This window comes from Podarcis filfolensis, assembly GCF_964270895.1.
Source record: "Podarcis filfolensis genome assembly, chromosome: 2".
Taxonomy (NCBI): domain Eukaryota; kingdom Metazoa; phylum Chordata; class Lepidosauria; order Squamata; family Lacertidae; genus Podarcis; species Podarcis filfolensis.
In genome coordinates, this window is record NC_139605.1 from 71,371,889 (window position 1) to 71,390,453 (window position 18,565).

General features: G+C 43.9%; 1 protein-coding gene across 5 annotated transcripts in view; it reads right to left on the bottom strand.

Moving 5' to 3' along the window:
- PPP2R2B (protein phosphatase 2 regulatory subunit Bbeta) overlaps nt 1-18,565 on the bottom strand; it is a 253,230-nt gene that overhangs the window by 157,914 nt on the left and 76,751 nt on the right. The window contains exon 1 of one of the 5 annotated variants that reach the window (XM_083600233.1): nt 11,172-12,209. The exons of 3 other annotated variants lie outside the window; for them this stretch is intronic. In XM_083600233.1, the coding sequence (XP_083456359.1) occupies nt 11,172-11,241 (70 nt within the window). In that variant the 5' untranslated portion in view covers nt 11,242-12,209. Of the gene's footprint in view, nt 1-10,475; nt 10,585-11,171; nt 12,210-18,565 lie in introns of those variants that run through there. One more of the 5 variants, XM_083600231.1, reaches the window with a different exon arrangement.

An 18,565-nucleotide genomic window follows, 5' to 3' on the forward strand; every position in this document is an offset into this window, starting at 1 on the left:
GGTATTGGTGGAATTAGCAGTGTGTGGAATAGATTATTCCAGCAATTTGCCATACCCTTTATATCTGAGAGCAGAGTGGTGCAATGGAAAGAAAAGCAGAGTTTGCATTTCACCACAGTGCATCTCAGGCATGCACTCAATGTGGGGCTTCCCTTATGGCTGATCTGGAAATTTCAGCAGAATGCTGCACTGCAACGACACTACATGACTCCTGCGCTCAAAGATCTGCACTGGCTGTGGATTTGTTCCTGGACCAAAATCAAAGTTTCGTTATCACAAATTAAATGTATTTAAGCCTTGGGGCCAGTTTGCTGGAGGAATCACCTTGCCCTATGTGTTCATTTGGCCATTTCCATATGTGGAAATTGCACTTTTTAAAATGCCATGTGATGCTCATTCCACATTTGCAATGAGCCAATCTTTTAATGTGGCAGCACCTATGCTTTGAAACTCACTGCCTATTAGTATAAGCACCAGTCCCTAATGTCGCTATATTGCTTTAGATACCTGCTGAAAACTTTACTTGGGAAAACCTACCAATACATAACATTTTCTAAAGCAAGTTCATTTGGCTAAGTTTTACTTACTGTATATGTGTAGTATTGACTTAAAAAGAACCACATATACTTAAGGTATTAACAGTTTTGTGGGTTTTAGCTGCGGTTTCACAATAATTTCATTATCTAGTGTGAGCAAGTTGTTCTCTGTCCTCTTCAGTTCCTCATCTGTGAAATGGGAATAATGATGACATGTCTCATAGGTGCATTATGAGAATGACTGAAGATTGCTGCCCTTTTTCCATTCAAAGATTAAACAATCTGGACTGATCTTTATATTATTATGGTCATTTTTCTTTAATACTGAAATTATTAATTTTTAAAAAGCCAGTTCATGAGCTGGACTTGTGTTGTCAATGCAAATATCATCCAAGAAAAGTCCCCTTATTCAAATATGCTTCTGTACTTGTTCTTCCTTCCCTCAAAAAGTCCATCCTAATCAACTCTTCCATTTCTGCAATGTCCTAGCTTTTACACAAGGACTATATAATAGTGCACAGTATTTTCATAGCTTATCTACAAGTGTATTAAAGGGATATCCCAAAATGCAAGTTTTCTATTAGCTTTGACACCATACCGAAGTGCTGGGTTACAATGTTCTGCCTCAATTCATCCATGGACACAGGGTGGCCTTCAGGCACTGCAAGCAGTGTAATGCTATCCAGCCTTTCACCCACCATTCCAGTCCCATAGCCAGGCTGTTCATTGTAAACATCTGTTTGGTTTGATGCCAAATAGCCAGTGTCTAAAGAGACTAATGAACAGCTGAACCTTTGTCTGCCTGAGCCTACCCAACAGACTGACCAAGGCTTTCTGCTGCTTTTTCTCCAGCATTCCAGATGGTTGTATGCGAGCTGCAGGCAGCACCACTACAGTCTTAACTATTTTAACTTGCAAGAAGAGTATGCAAGAGTAGCCAACAGCTGCAGGAAGAAGGTCTGGTGGGCCAAAGTTCAGAATAAACTCAGGCTTGCAAGAGAGGTTTTTTTAAAAAAAATTAAAAAATCAAAAGCTAATGCTATTCTAGGTTGCATCAACAGACGTATAGTGTCCCAATCAAGGGAAGTAATAAAACTCTATTCTGCCTTGGTCAGACCACACCTGGAGTATAAGTCCAGTTCTGGACAGCATAATTTAATAAGGATATTGACAAGCTGGAACATGTGTAGAGAAGGGTGATCAAGATAATCAGGGGTCTGGAAACCAAGCTTTATGAGGAACAGTTGAGGGAACTGGGTATGTTTAGCCTGGAAAAAAGGAAGCTGAGAGGATATATGATAGCCATTTAAAGGGCTGTCACATGGAGGATGGGGCAAGCTTGTTTTCTCCTGCTCCGGAGGCTAGGACTTGAACCAATGGATTCAAGTTACAAGAAAGGAGATTCCAACTAAATATCAAGAATAACTTTCTGACAGTAAGAGCTGTTCGACAGTAGAACAGACTCCAAATTCTTCAACGGAAATTTTAAAATAGAGGTTGGATGGTCATCTGTCATGAGTGATCTAGTTGAGATTCCTGCATTGCAAGGGGTTCGGTTAGATGACCCTCAGTGTCCCTCCCAACTCTACAATCCTATGATTCTAGCATTGTCATTTTTGCCTCCTAACTTCAGGCCTTCTGCAAGGTAACCATATGAATCAATGCATTTTTATTTTTTAAAAAGTGTTGCTGCTGTGCATAATCATACTTGTACCAGCACTATCCACACTCCCAACCCAGTAATGACTGATTGGCAAATTCTCCTCAGCTCAATCTGCACCTGGCTTGGTATATTAAATATCTATCTTCTTGAGTTTTCATCTACTTTTCAAATATTTTCTTCAAGCTCTTAATGAATGCTTGCATGCACCTGTCTTACTGCATTGGCTCTTGGGAAATATAGTTTCAAGCATCAGGCATGGCAGAAAGCCACTTAGAAATTCAATATTCCTCTTTCCATCACAAAACAACAATAGTCAGGAACAACAGAAGGTTGCGGTGACAGCAATCGTATTATACATTTGCAAGATACAAGTCAAATACTTGATCCAAATGAAGACAATATTAAATAAACAAAAGGCTGTGTGATTGGGTGTTCTGGTCACACAGTTCACAACTAACAATGAGAGCTTCCATCGAGTTACAAGGGGATTCAACAAGTAACTTTTGTGCATACTCCTACAACAAAGCTGTCTTCCGTTCTGAAAATGCAAGCCACACATGTACAAAAATGTTATTTCAGCCAGAGATTATCTTCTGGGGAAATGGCTCAATTTGTAATATATCCAAGAAACAAAATCATATTCCAAATCAAGTAACTACAAACACTGGCAACATCATTACTTGCAATTCAGTAGTCATGTATGGACTATAACAATACAAAGAACTCAAATAGTACTTTATTAAGCGCTTCCAATATATTGACTCAATAATCCTTAATACACTATTGATATTATTTTGTTACAGATAGAGGGCAGAGGCCATGTTTTGCCTAAGCTACCCCTTAAGTCAATTCTGAACAGAGATCAGAACTAGGGAATTCCAGTTCATAGCTTGTGCTTTTACCCACGATGCTAGTGCCATTTTAGAAATGGACCAATTTCCTTTTAAAAACTGAAGTCTACTAAAAGAGACCAAATAAAAAATGGGAGTGTACTTCACATAATCCTCACAATTAATCTTTTTTAAAACTTCAAAAGCCTCCCAGCCTCCTCCACCACAGAAAGAGATTTACAATCCTTATAAAAACACATTTCGGCTATCACCCAACAGTCCTGTCCCACCACATGCATCCATTAAATCTAACTTCCAATGAAATACACAAAGCAAATTATCACCTGCTGATCTCAACAAACACATGGGAGGACGTCGTCCCCAGAATACACAGGGATTGTTATACAACTTTAAAAGTCAAAACCAGAACCTTGAGTCATTCTTGTGCTCTTAACTTGCTGCCAATGCTAGAACAAGTGCAGTACCCCATCTACAGTTCACACCAGTTAACAAAGACAGGTAATCTCATATTCTTCACTGGCTCTCAGATGGCAATATTCTTCAAGAGCAGCTCCACAAAGCGCTAACTTGGAAGTCAAAGCCACTGAAATTGGTGGGGTTCACTTCCAAAGGGCAGTGAACTGCTAGTCCCTAATCACTGGAAGCCCTGCATAGCTATCAACTGTTGCCCTATTGACTGCAAATTAGTCAGAACTACCTTTGCAGCCATAAGGTCAAGAAATGATTTCATAGAATCGTAGAGTTGGAAGGGACCCCGAGGGTCATCTAGTCCAACCCCTGCAATGCTTAACATGGGACTCAAACCCATGACCCTGAGATTAAGAGTATCATGATCTACCAACTGAGCTATCTCACATTTCTTTTTAACTAAAAAAAACCCTGGAATTCCTAGGATGTTGAATTCTCAAACCAATAACTAATATGTCATAGGACTGCAGAATACACACAGCCCTGGGCTTATCTGGGACTGGCAAATACATGAAATAAGAGTGCATCTCTGCTATCTGAGAATGCACAAGCTGCAAGATTCACAGACATAATCTTCAGGCAGAAGTGGGGGAGATTAAAATGGAAATGGCTCTTTTGATTTATGTAATTATTTTGGAAACTTCAGGCGCACCATTTCTGTTCTTCAATTTCAAAACGTGTGAAAATGAGAAAGTTAATGTAAGATTTTGCAGAGGGCACCAGCTCTCTTTAAAAGGAAGGAATTCAGAGAGCTATTTCTCAAGTCAGCTCCTAAAGTAAGAAAGCTTTTAAAGTTTCCAGCACAGCAAAATCCAACCCCTTAAAGCAAAGTTAATCTTTTTAAAATTCTGTCAGTGTAAGGAAAAATGCATTCGTTTGCTTTCTACAGAAGATCCTCAAATGCCTGCCAGCAGCAATAGATGCAAGGTAAGGAAATTGAATCAATGGCCAGCACAGTCAGGGGAGTATGCATAACACAAATGTAACACCCAGAACCTGCCACAGACAAGACAGGTTGGCTCTCACTGCACTGATGACTTGTAGGCTACTTTTGTTCTCAAGCACAGGAAGCTGCCCTTTACAATACATGAGGGAAAGACGGTGCTTCTGAAAGGTTAAGGATTCCTTGAGTAACCATCCATGTGAGACAAGTTCCAAGTTTATGTTTTAAAGGTTGCCCCAGGCATCTGATGGTAGAAGCAGGTGCAGAAAGGAGGGAAATATTTGTTATGAAAGCTTTCTGGGCAAAGCTAGAACACTGAGCTCAGATAGGTCAGGAATAGTACAGACATAACCTGCAGTTTTAAAAAGAATATAGAATTAACATAAATAACTAAAAGCATAAATTAAGTTGATTTAGAATGTGCAGGAAATGATAAATCAAATTTAAGGAATCCCAGAAAGAGGAAGAAGGAAGTCAAACTGTTTGAAATGTTCTAATTTTTGTAAAATTATTGAAATGTATACAAATGAAAACTATAAAGAAAATTATAAAGAAAGGAACAGTAGACATTAAGATGAGAAAATGAAGGCCTGAGAAGGGAATGGTAGGATTAAGTACAAGAAAAGCAAAGATTAGGCTTTGAAACAGATTGCAAAACAAGGCAGAGATAAATCTGTTAAAAGTGGGTTTGTTGGCAGGAGATTTGCTCAAAATGAAATTTAGGGAAAACACCCCCATCATGGAATATGGGCGGGGGGATCAAAATTCCTTTCACCGAGGTAGACTACCCTGCATCTTTAATAATTCATTAGCATCTCCAAATAAGGATATAAACAAACCATGCAAATCTTTGTGTGTGTCTCCCATTAGCATGATAACCTTTGTGCAATATTAAGCCATTCCATAACATATTATTTGAGGGGCATGACTAAGGAATAGACTTAAGTTTGCTGAGCCCCAACACTCACTCAAAATAGCACAACCCAAAGGGACATCTAACTGAATTACACCACATTTATAAGGGCACAAATAAAAGAGGCTGGAATGCACACCAGGATAGAGTTAAGTGGAGAATCCCACTGTATAGACAGTTTGGTGTAGCGGTTGGAATGCTCAACTAGCGCCTGGGTGCAAATCTACATTCAGCCATGATGCTCCCTCACCCTGTCCGGTCATCATTTTTCAGCCTAATCTAGATCACAGGATTGTTGTGTGGTTAAAAGCGCAGGAATGGAATAATAGAATCATAGGATTGTAGAGGTGGAAGGGACCCCTGCAATGCAGGAATCTCAACTAAAGCATCCATGATAGATGGCCATCCATCTGTATATATACCACCTGGAACTCCTTGGAGGAAAGGTAGGATATAAATGTGATAATCAATTAAAGAAGCAACACTGCAGGCTGATTTCAATACAGCATTTTTCTGTTTGGAAAGATATGTTCATAGGTGTTTACTGAAAAGGCCACATGGCCTGCTCAATCCAACATAACAGTTTCCACAATGTGCTACCCATGAATTATCCCAAACCACTCCTTCTGTTGTAGAAACAATATCTCAACCCATCCCATTTATTTATTTATTTCTAAACAAGATTTCTCATCATCAATCCTATATCTTTGGAGACAATTTGTGTTGCGGTGTTTAAAAAAACAACAACAGCAACAGCAGCAGATGTGGAGCAGTATCTATTGATAAATACGCTAGAAGAATAACCACAACAACAGCTAAGGTGCTTTATTTGGATTATATGGTCTGAATCTGCCCCCCTCTCCCAAATAAAATAAAAATATTATATTGGCAAAGATTAGCTTCCTCTAGGAGGGCCACCTAGTGGTTGCTTCAATAAAATTCAATTTACTCCAGACTAGACTCTTAATAGCTCTTTCTCCCAAAGATGCCAGCTACACGCAGAATTGCTTCCATGATACCCTCACTCCTCAATTTACTGCTAATTCGCCAAGTGACTCAGCGTGCTACTTATTCTGCAAGTCTCTGCCAGAATGATTGGGCAGGTTAATTTGAGATGCTTATTCTGGATAGCTGCTTGGGAGTTGAATGGAAGAAAAAAGGTTTATTGTTTCATATGATTTCTTGGCATTCACACACAGGCAGGAACATGATTTCTGAGAGGCCCCAAAACATGCAAAAACCTTCAGGGAAGGAGTACTTGGTTTGTATTTGTTTCCAAACCTGGATGCCAGCTCCAACAATTCGTGCTCATTTTTGTTTTATTTTTTTAGGGACAGGGAGAAATCCAATTTTATTGCAGTTGGGAATTCTTATATCGAACAGCACAGCACTGCCTGCAGTTCCACCTTTCCCAGTGCATCAGCAGAGGTTCCCTGCTCCAGAAAGCACTTTTGAGTCAGGCTCTCATTGGGGGGAGGGGGCGGAATCCCAGCTAACTCAGACTTCCCCCTTAGGCACAAGCAGATTACTGAAAGCCAAACAGCTCGGCACATGGAAGGGCCACAGTCCCTTGGATTTGTCACAAAGGGACCCCAAATTAAAGAGCAGTCCTCCTCGGAATAGGAGGGAAAGGAGGATGCTCCTTTACAAAAACAAGTATTAAAGACTGACCAGATCTGTCTAGGCAGCATTGGGACATGGTCAACACCACATTTATGTAGCGTATGCTTTGTTAATGCTTTACCAATTATATTCTAGAAAAAACACGATTAAGCTAGATGATGCTACGTATTTTAATGTTTGATCAGCTAAGTGCAGAATACATGGGGCAGTGCAAGCTAAGAGAATGAAACTCTAGACAAGGGGAAGTCTACGTGGTTCCTCCATTTCGTGCTCCCTCGTAAGCACCTTGGTTCAAAACCAAGCACCTTGGTTCCATTTTGCCTGAAAAGCTCTGTGTGTGTGTGTGTGTGTGTGTGTGTGTGTGTGAGAGAGAGAGAGAGAGAGAGAGAGAGCGCGCGCGCTAGCAAGGTAGGACAAAATGCACTTCAAAGTTCCACTGGAACCCTCTACCCCATCTATGGATCTATGAGGTGCTCTCATATGCTTGAAATCAGGAGAGAAGATTCCTCATGGCAAAGTGTGTAACAGGACTTTCCCTATATTGCACAAGAATTAAGTAGCAGGCAGAAGGACAAGCAATGATATCTGTTATAAAACACTCAAAGATCTCATCCAGTTGTTTCAAACAAACAACTGGGCAGCAGGCCCAGAGAGTGTCCAAGCAGCAAATGTATCCATAATGGTACTGAATCAATCTACATTGGGTTTTTTCTTAGTTTGTTTTAAATGGAAGACACTTGAGGGGGGGATGAAACAAATAATTGCATACAGTAGATGAGGCTGGAAACTACCTCTCTTCCTACACTTCCCATCAATGAAGCATTTTTATTATTTTTTTGCCCCATAGTATGAGAGATCCTGGATATAGAGATTATGAGAGAGATTTAACATTCCACATGGTAGATGTATTATATTCAACAGCCCTCTGTGTTCATTAATGCCAAACATTGCCTGAAGCAAACCGAAAAGGGAAGTGAGATATGATCCACAAGGGATTGAAGCAATATCTGTTACATACAATTGAGACAGACTAGCTTCGGAGAGACCTATAAAGAACATAATAACATAAGCAGAGCTTGGTGGATCGTGGCAATGGCCCATCTAGTCCAACATCCTGTTCTCACTGTGATAGGTCAACCAGATGTCTAAGGGAAACACACAAGCAGGATTCGAGAATGATTCCTTTCCTCTAAAAAGCGGATTGCCATATACACACACACACACACAAGACCTATACTGTGGCAGCAATGTAACTGTATCACACAGGCCCAGTTTGCAATCATGTTAAGCCAAACCATGGCTTAGCACAAATGAGCAGCTCTGAGATAAACGATCATGGCCACCTTGCTCCTCCGCCAGTCTTCCTGCTGCTGACACACAGCTGTAAACTAAGTCATGGTTGGGCATAGCATTTCATCCAAACCAAGGCTTGTGGTTTAACTGCCTCATACAAAATGCATGTGGAGGGCCATAAAACAAGCATTGGCTATAGATTGAGGCTTATCAGGAGTGAGATAAACCATGAGCCCAGGTTTGAACATAACACTAAGCCAAACTCTGACTTGCCTCACTGTAGCAGGCCTGGAGGTGTCAACCTTCTCTCCAGGAATCCACGTTTTGCTCATTCAAGCTAAGCCATGGTTTGGCTTAAGTGTTATTTGTGAATTGGCTAATAGTGTTTACAGGGCTTGCACTGAAAATGGGTGGAGCTGCTTAAGGAATTATTTTAACTATTGCCTATTGATGATGATGGCCTATACATTATTTGCTCTACACAGAAGTATGGGATTCAAGGCATGCCTTAAAAGACAACCCTATGTCGTTTCCAACTAGCAACAGGTTACTGGGGGGGAATACCATATCCGCCCTTCTGTTAATACAATACCATCTTCACTTGAAAATCCAATTCTTCCTACTTAGAACAGCCAGCATAAAGGCTGCAATGGAATGTCTTACTCATAGTTTTTCTGTGTGGGGAAGAAAAATACCAAATTCCTTGGATCTTTTTCCATTCTCCATTTTGCTCAAAAATATCAAAGTGTTGCTTTGTTCTACATGAGTAAGAGGCAGACACTCATACTTAAGTTAACTAATATACAAACACCTAAAAATTTCCTGGCAATAGGTTATCTCTTTAACAGCCATTTTTATATAAGTAGATGTATTCAGAATTATTCAGATTTTAAATTATTGCTGAAATCAGTGATCAGATTCCTAGGGAAGTTCTAGCGGGGCAACCCTTGGGAGAATCAGTCAAGTAGTAGCCTGAGGAGGTGGCTTAGAAGGCATTGAAGTTATGACAGTTAAGACAGCCACACATTTGAGTAGTGCCTAATTTACCACAAAGGATTAAATGGATCTTTTTGATTAACTTACATAAACTGCCTCCAAGAGAACAGCAGAACCTATCCCTATTTCATCCAATAGAAGGCTTCAATCACGACCCAGTTTTAGCAATAAAACTTGTTTTTTAAAGCAATCATTTGTAAAGTACAGGAAAAGTCAAATCCTAAACTCATCTACTCAGAAGTAAGTCTCGGTGAGTTCAATGGGACTTACTCCCAGGTACCAACTGCAGCCCCAACCTATTATTCGCACACATTATTGTAGCCTTCTGCATATCTTGGCCTGCTCTGGCTACTTCCACTGTCTAAATGGAAACAGAGTTGTTTCCAACCAAGGCCCCATTTGCACTATACATTTAAAGCAGTATCATACCACTTTAAACACTCATGACCTCCCCCAAAGAATGCTGGGAACTATATTCTGTTAAGGGCACTGAGAGCTCTTGGGAGACCTCTATTCCCCTGACAAAGCTACAATTCCCAGAGGATTTAACAATCAATCCTAAACCTCAAACACATTTGGGAGGTATTGTGGTACCCAATTTCCGCCCTCCATACACCTTCTTGTCTTGAAAGTGAAAAAAATCACTGCCAACCTAAAGATTTTGGCCAAACCCCAAGAATACCAACGCCTATTTCAAACACAAGACCCCATTTCCGATTTCCACCATCCCCACTGCACGGCCCAGTGGGGGGGCTCACATACTTGGGAACGGAACTACAGGAGCAAGTCAGAGCCACATGCAGCTACCGCCATCCTTCCTGGGATTTATCTGCAGATTAAGTAAATCACAGGCGAGCCAAGTTTAGATTCCACCCTTCCCCCCCCCCATGCCATTTCTTTCAGGTAAATCCTTGTTTTGCCCTCCCTCCCTCCCCACCATCCTGTTTCTCCATTTTATCTTCAGAGCCAAAGCTCAATATCTTCAGTAGTGGCTCACTGAAGCCTCTGATGAATTGAAAGGGGGGATGGGGGGGGAGACCACAAGACAAGGACCCATTATCAGTGAGAAAACCAGGCCCAGAGAAGCCATTTCTTTTCCTTCATCCACAACACCTCTCTGTTTTAACCCCCTTTTCCTTTCCACTCCCAGTTGATTCAGCAGAATCGACTCTGCAGCACGGCTACCTACCATTGCATTCGTTTCCCGTAAGCATGTCGACACCTGCCTTACAGCTCCCTGGCCCTTTCCACTGGAAACAGCTTGGGTCTGTCGTCATCGTGATACATCCAGGGTTTACCCCCACCCTCCCTGGCACTGAATCGTTGCATTGCCGAGCTTGGGTAACGCAGCACCCCAGCAGAGTGAACCGGCCCAATTCCTGCCTTGTAAGCAACCAGTCATTAATTTACACTTCCCTGAGAATTAAGAGGTAGCAGCCGAGAGAGAGCGCGCAAACGCCGGGTGCAAGGGGAGGCTGCAGACACCTGGGGAGCGCAGCACGCCAGGCTGCTGACACGTCGAGGTGCGATCAGGGCCCCAGTGAACCGGCGGCGACATAACCCCGGGCGCCCTCGACCAGCGCTCGAGGGACCTTCCGCCCTGATCCACCTGCTGCTCGGGGCCCCAGCTTGCCAGGCACCGGCGCCCTATGGCGCGTCTTGCCCGCGCAGCTGCCAAACCAACCAACCATGCCACCAGTTCCCCGCGATTGCCCAGCTAGGTCCGATCTTGCGGCCAAGCGCAGCGCCGTTGTGCTGCCGACTCGGAGCTGCGCTTTGGCAAGGAGCCTCCCCGCAGTGGACTGCCTCTCTTCACCCACCCCATTATTTATTTTTTTATTTCCTTCCCCCCCCCCCACCCCTAACCGGCTGGGCCATCCATTACCTTCTGTTGCATAGCTGTGATCGCGCAGGAAACTGTTGTTTATCTTGCGGGTATCAATGTCCTCCTCCATTGACAGCGGGCTTACTTTTGTGGGAAGTGAGAACAAGCAGGCAAGTATCCATCATCGCCCCACCAAGCCTGGGATCAGTGGACAGGAGGGAAGGGGAGCTGCATCGAGACCAACATGCTCCTGCCCTGCAAGGGGGGAAAATATGTACGTGTGTGTGTGTGTGTGTGTATGTAATCTATATATATGCAAGCAAGCTTTCACCTCCTCCTCCTCCTGCCAGGGACGCTGCTGTTGCAAAGGTCCAAATGCCTTTCTCTTCGTGCCGTTGACGCAAAGGTGCAAATCTCCTTCGCCTCCACCCAGGAATGGGGATGCGCAAGGTCCAATTTCCCTTCGCCGCCTGCTGCTGTTGCCGACGCTGCGGTTGCTGCTGCTGCTGCTGCACAACCTCCGAATTCCCTCCTCCTCTTCCCAAGGCTGCTGCTGCCGCGCACGATCCGATTCCCAGGGACGCTGCTGCAACCCCCAATTCCAGGGCGAAGAAGTGCCGCAGCTGGGCGACTTCCCGATCGCGGCGCCCAACAGGTTCCCCTTTTGGCTGCCCACCTCTCCTCCGCATGCAGCAAGTCAGGCAGCCGCTAGCCACAAAATGGTGTCCGCTCCCGCAAAGATCGCACTGCTCCGGCGTCAAGGCTCTTCTTCCTCGCTCGGTTCTTCTTCTTCTTCTTCTTCTTTTCTTTAATTATTTCAGTGCGGAGGGGGGGCGGGTGTTCCGTGAAGCCACGGCCCGAGGCGGTGAGGGTGGAGAGGCGGGGGTCTTCCTCTCTCTCTCTCTCTCTCTCCGGGGAGGCAGGAGGACTGGCGCCGCTGCGGCAGGCAGGCAGGCGGGAGGTGGGGCGCGGGGTGCCGCGGGCTGGGCTCTGCTGCAAAGCGCCGCCGAACAGCCCAGGCTGGCGGAGCGCGAGTCGTCGCTGCTGCTGCTGCTGCTGCTGCTGCAAAAAGCTGCTCGGGCTTGTGCTGTGGCGGCGGCGGCGGCTTTGCTGGAACCTGATGGTGCATTAAAGCCCAGGCTCCTCCCCTACAGTTCGGCTTTGGCCAACCGCGGCGGCGGCCTGGGGAACTCTTCCCCCGGCAGCGGGAGCAGCTTTTTTTCTTGCTGCAGTGGAGCTTCCGAGAGAGGAGGACCACCCCGGAGGGACGAGCTTCGAAAGGACGCCGACGAAGGCACCGCCACGAGGCCGGCGAGGGAGGCGAGCTCGCGAGGCGGGGCCGCGCCCGAGGCGCCCAGGGCCCCGTGACCTCGCGCGCCCGGGGCAGTAATGGTGCTCACGTGGCGCGGCCGCAGGTAGACGGCGCGCGACCTCTGAGGGGAACTTCTTCCCGCGGCCCTTCCCTGTCAAGAGTTAGGGGGGGCGCTGACGCTGAAGTACCGGGGAGCAAGGGGCCTGGAAGAGGAGGAGCGCGGGCATGCGTCTCGACGCGAGTGTAATTTGGGGGTTCTTCATTTTATTCCCCCAAGAGCTCGTGGGGTGCGCATAGTCCCCGCCCCCCCATTTCAACCCCCACCACCCTGTGAAGCGGGTTAGGCTGGCCCAAGGTCACCCAGTGAGCTGCATGGCCAAATGGGGATTCGAACCCTCGGATCAGCAATCTTGTGGAGTCAGCCTCACCCCCTCCCTATAGAGGCAGTGGGGCATGGAAGTAGCCTTGCCCAGCTTAGCATTGCTAAGTCCTGCTAACTTTTGTGGATAATGTTAAAAAATAGTATTTGCCCTCACAGGTAGAAATTCCTCATGATTTTGTTAGTGTGTGTGAAGACCAGCTGCAGGTGGGGAGAGTGTCCTTTGAAGGCTTCCCACGGGAATCTGGTTGGCTACTGAGAATAGGATGTTGAACTAGATGAGCCATTGGCCTGATCCAGGACTCTTATTGGGTTTTTGTAATAGAATGGCATGACCCAGCATCCTGCACTTTCTTGATTGGCCCCTGGAGGAAACTATCCATCATAGCTGGGCTGGGCTGCTTTTGATTAGCAGATTCCAGAAAGGGTGCCATTCCACCCACACCCAGGTGTTGGTGTTTCTGTAAGAGGTCCAGACGGGGAGGGTGAACCTGCTTTTGTCTTTTTAAGGTCAGGTGTGGAAGCATCTTAAGGCCTGCACCACTTGCTGTTTTCTAGGCAGCAATTTTCATCATCATGCAAGGTTTCCAGGCTTCTAGTTAGGCCACTTGAGCAGAGCTAGACTGGGCAGCACAGGGACAGACTGGTATGTACCTGCTTTTAGAAGCCTGGCTGTTTGGGAGATTTGCTCTCGACTTAGACCAAACATGGTAGGCGTCACAGGTAGAAGAGCTATAGATTATCAAGGTGTGGTGTAACCATAATATAAGTTGCTACAAGTATTGTACATGAGGCCAATTCTGAACTTTATGATGCACTTTCTAGAAGAATAACACTTTATTGAAAAGTGGAATTCACATTAGGCAGTATTAAAATTCTGCAAGAACAAAGCATTACTCTTGTGTCTCTTCTGCTTATAGTACAAGTCTTTGCCTGCAGTTTTGCAACCTAGGGGCCTAATATTGCAGTTAGAATGCAGTTCCATTTGAAGCTCTGCAAGCAGTAATAATGGAATATTTGATTTATAATATGGGGGGAAAGAAAAACATCCTCAGTTCACAAGAAGTTATCCAATGGTTTATTTACTTTTAAATTTTCTAGCTCTAATCTCATAGATGGAAACTTAATTGAAAATCTAAGTTGAGAGTGGATTATTTAGCAAATCTAATTTTATACACCCCCCAATTAATAAAACCACTATAGCTATGCTTGCTTCAGTGGTATATATAATAAAATTGGAATACTGTAATACCACATGGCCGTTAGATAAGTCTGGCATACAAATAAAGTAAACCAGGGGTGCTCAAACTTTTTTCAAAGAGGGCCAGATTTGATGAAGTGAACATGCGTGAGGGCTGACCAGAGTTCTTGAGCTTTTCCCAGGATTTCCCCCCAGGAAATAAACTGCCACAGAAGCTGGATTAAATCGACCAGTGGGCCAGATTAGACCCCCGAAACGGACTCTGGACATGTCTGAATTAAACAATCCATATTGTCAGTAGAGAGGCATGTGGCAGAGCTCATGTTTTTATTTCCTGAGTCCTAGGTTTAGCCCTGGCATCTGCAGTTAAAAGGATCTTAAGGGGTTAAAGGGTTGGGAGGACATCTGCATGCAATATCTGCTTCCAGTTAGAGCAGTAGACGATATTGGACTTGATGGTCAAATGGTCTGATTCACCAGAAAGCATCACATTTCAATCAGTTGTGAGTCAGCAATTGTACCACACACACCACCTTATTCCTCCATATTCAGAATATTGCTTAAAGTTCCCATCTGCTAGAGAATCCTCCCCATCCAATGTCCCCTTTGTTTCCACAGTAGGGTGAAAAAATACTTTTTTTTCTTTTCAGTGGGCATCATTTTGGACAGCCTTAGTCCCTTCTTTTCTTCAAAATATCCTACTGCTCAAACTCAAGTATTCCAGCATTGTTCTTTCTAACACACTGGAATGCACGTGAAATAAATCTTACCTGCTGCTCTGAAATCTGCTGTGTTTAATAATGATTTTTTATTATTGTGGATTTCTTTTTACTGTGTTTTTGTATGTGCTATGCTGAATAAATGAGGTGGACAAGAAAGAGTATGTTTGAGGGTGTTCCATTATTCCAGGGGTATGAAGGAGCAGACCCACACAAGAGTCCAGCAGCAAATGATCCAATATGGAAGCCATCTGGTGAGAAAAGCTGGTGATGATGATAATAATCAAGAATATACCGGTAACTTTTCCCAAGGTCCTGGAGGAGGGCAAGGGTCTGCACTTCTCGGTGCACAGAGGCTGTATGGTGATGCAGGACAATAAGAAGTATCAGAGGAAACACTGACATTTTGAGCTGCTTAGATGCAGGGGGCATATTTGACCAGCTGAGAAAACTGATGTCTTTCTTACAGCCGCACTTGAGAGCAGGGAGCTGTCCCCAGTAAACCTAATAATGAATGGTGCTGAAAAGAGTAAGGAGCTCTCTGAACTTCACTTACGCCACTGACACTGTGTCCTGTTGGAGTGCAGCAAGATGAGAACTGGTAGTGTGGTGTAGCTTTCCCCTCTCTTCTTATGTTTGATTTTGCTCTGCACTTGTTATGCATTCAGTCTAGATTACTACAGTGTAATTTTTTTGTTTTGACTACAGTGTAACAGTAAATGTATCCTACGTTCACTGAGTGTTTATTTTGCCTTACTTGAATTTACTGATACGCTTTGCAATGCTAAATGTTTATTTAAAAGTGTATCAGTAAATTCAAAGCATGATATGTTACAAAACATTATATGATAATGTTTATGTTTATTGTGAGCCACTTTGGGCAAAGTGTAAAAGTGGCTTATAATTTGACTATATTTAAGGACATAGGAAGCTGCCTTATAGCAAGTCCGACCATCTAGCTCAGTACTGTCCGTATTAACTGGCAGCAGATCTCCAAGGGTTTCAGGCTTTTCTCAAACTTACCTGGGCACACCAGGGCCTGGGACCTTCTGCATAGAAAGGATGTGCACCATCACTGAAGTAAAACCTTCTCATATAAATCCCAATTTACAGATACAGACAATTGCTCAGTGATGCACCATTTGCTTACCACCTTGTACTAGTGATCTTCTTGCACCCAAACAAAGGCATGCAGCAGCAGGACCCCACAGGTACACACTACTTTCACAACTGTTACCTGCTTTCCAACAGGTATACCCTCAGTCAAAATTACAGTAAGATTTTAGCTGGTTGTTAATTGGATATTCCTTAGGAAAACAATATTCCTGCAACAATCCCCTTGTGTACGATTACATTATATAGCCAAAGGTTTCAGTACCCGTGTTTCTGGTGAAATGGTGAAAGGCAATCTTGAAGCAGGATCTAGTCACTGCAGGCTGTCAGCAAGGAAAGGATGCTGCTTAGCAGCTACTTTCCTTAAATTGCTAAATCTTTGGAGGACCTTTCTGCTCTGTGGCCACTCCTTATCTCAGCTTCTCCTACAGATTGCACCCTGGTAAGCTATAATAGTAAATAGCAGGCGTAGGGCCAGCACAATGCAGTATTCATTCCCTTTTAATGGTTACAAAGTGGATAGCCAGTCTGCTAAGTGTCCCTGCCTTTATCCAAGCCAAGTATGTGTGCCAAGGAACCAGATGCCCATATTAGAAAAATAACTTCTATGGCTGGGCATCTGGACTATTAACTGCTGGCCAAAACAAACCCAGAAATCTATGCACATACCTGAACTCGAATAATCATTTGACGTGTTTTGGAGTACTTTAGACTTTTATTTCAATGGGTGTCAACAAGCTAAGTTGAGAAAAGACTGAATATAATAGCAATAATTGTTAGAGGCTTTGTCCTGGATATGCATATTGGCAAATTATATCAGTAATAAACTGAAGCTGCTTCACACAGTATATCCTGCAGCAACATCATCTCTGTGTAATGTGGTTGCCTGTATGTAATGCAGCAGTCATCCTCCATTTTAATAAATTATTTTATTTATTTTCCTTTGAAGTGTATTGAGTTAATGTCCCCCCTCTCCCTTTTCAAATGATGTGAATGAGGTTTTGCTCCACTGAAAGGTTTGTCCTATAACAAGATTTCTCCTCCGAGGACCCAGTTATGTTTGAATAGTGATAGCAGAGTTGTTGTAGAAACAAGGATATCATTGGGGCAGTACTAACTGGAGAGGGGGCATAGCTCCTGTTGCTCATGGGGGGAGGGGAAGAGACAATTGTGTAGGCCCTATGAGAGCCAGTTATTCTGAAGACAAGAAGGTGATCCTGAAAAGCCAGTAGGGATCACAGGTCCTTAATGGGGACTGCCTTGCCCTATATGTGCCCACTCAACTGCTTTAATCTGCAGAACTTGCACTGTTACAGGTGCGACATGATACTTCACAGTTGTAAGAAATCAATATTTTAGTGTAGCAGCAGCTACACTTTGGAACTTCCTGCTTATTGCCATCAGGGCAAGCGCCTTTTTGGCACTTGCTTAAAATATTTTTGGTTTAGACAAGCCTATCCAGACATGATGTGTTTTAATATTTTCTCCTGTTTATTTCAATTATCCTTAAATGTTTTCAGTGTTCCTTGTAAAGTAAGCAAACCAACAGAATGCCTAGCAGGAAACACAGTGGAATCAGTGCCTCAACTCAACAGGGAAAAGGAAATCAGGAGCAAAACTGGGCCATTTGGAAACAAAGAGAGAGCTACCTTTATTTTGTTCAGTGACAGACTAGAAGCAAGAGTTGTCTGATTCTAGGCTGCTGCTGCTTCTCTCTTCAGGGACAGACTGCAATCAATTTTTCACTGCAAATTGCCACCATTCCTTCACTGTGACTTGGGGTGTCTGCAGCTGTGGCAGAAATCTGATATGTGCAGTTTTTTATGGAAAGTTTGGTACCTCTTGAGCAAAGTACAAGGTAGTGTGTTTGGTTTTAAAATTAAAGGCATGATAAAGCTTCAGGTTACGTTTCAGCTTGCCAGACAAAGCTATTTTCCTTCAGTATATCTATAATATTCTTTATCCATTAAGTTCCCTCCTGATGTTCTTGGCTTATGCGTAATCACCCTGCATGAGACAACTCTCCCTCTTTTCTCAGGTTGACTGAAATGTTGGATAATAGGTCTGGCATGGAGAGGCACTTGAGGAATTTGCAAAAAACAACAACAAAAACACACACCAAAAAACAAACAAACTCCACTTGCCTCTAATGAAACTAAAGGGTTTGAGGTCCTTGAATTTTTTCCCTTGAATCTGAGCCTGGCAAAAGGTGGTGGGAACAGCAGTGAGAGAGTGCCAGAAGAAGAGATGAGGAACAGCTTTAGCCCTAAGGTAGGGTTACTGGCCACCCCAATCTCAGCAGTAGCAAAATTCCAGGGGTCTTGGCACTTAACCAGGGTTTGTGTTCTTTGGAATGAGGCACGGCGGAGACTGCAGTGTCTTTAAGATATATGATTTATTTACACATATTTATACCTGAGTTTGAAATGGAGGAAGTGCAGAACTCTACACTCCAATAGTGTTTCTTGTTGCTCTCCTTATACTTTCTGCAAGTGCGATAGCTAGCCATGTTCCCTGGTCTCTGCATGCAGCCTCTCCCAGCCAGCCCCGCACTGAGGCCTCCCCACCTTCTTAGAAACCTCTGCTTTAAAAGGACACATTTTTTTCCTGTGGTGACATCACACCCCATTACCCAGGCTACCTCCCACCTCCCAGTTTACATCATGGTACACTGAAATTCTGAACCTGGTTCCTCATCCCCTCATGGGAGGAGGGACTCACACTCTATTA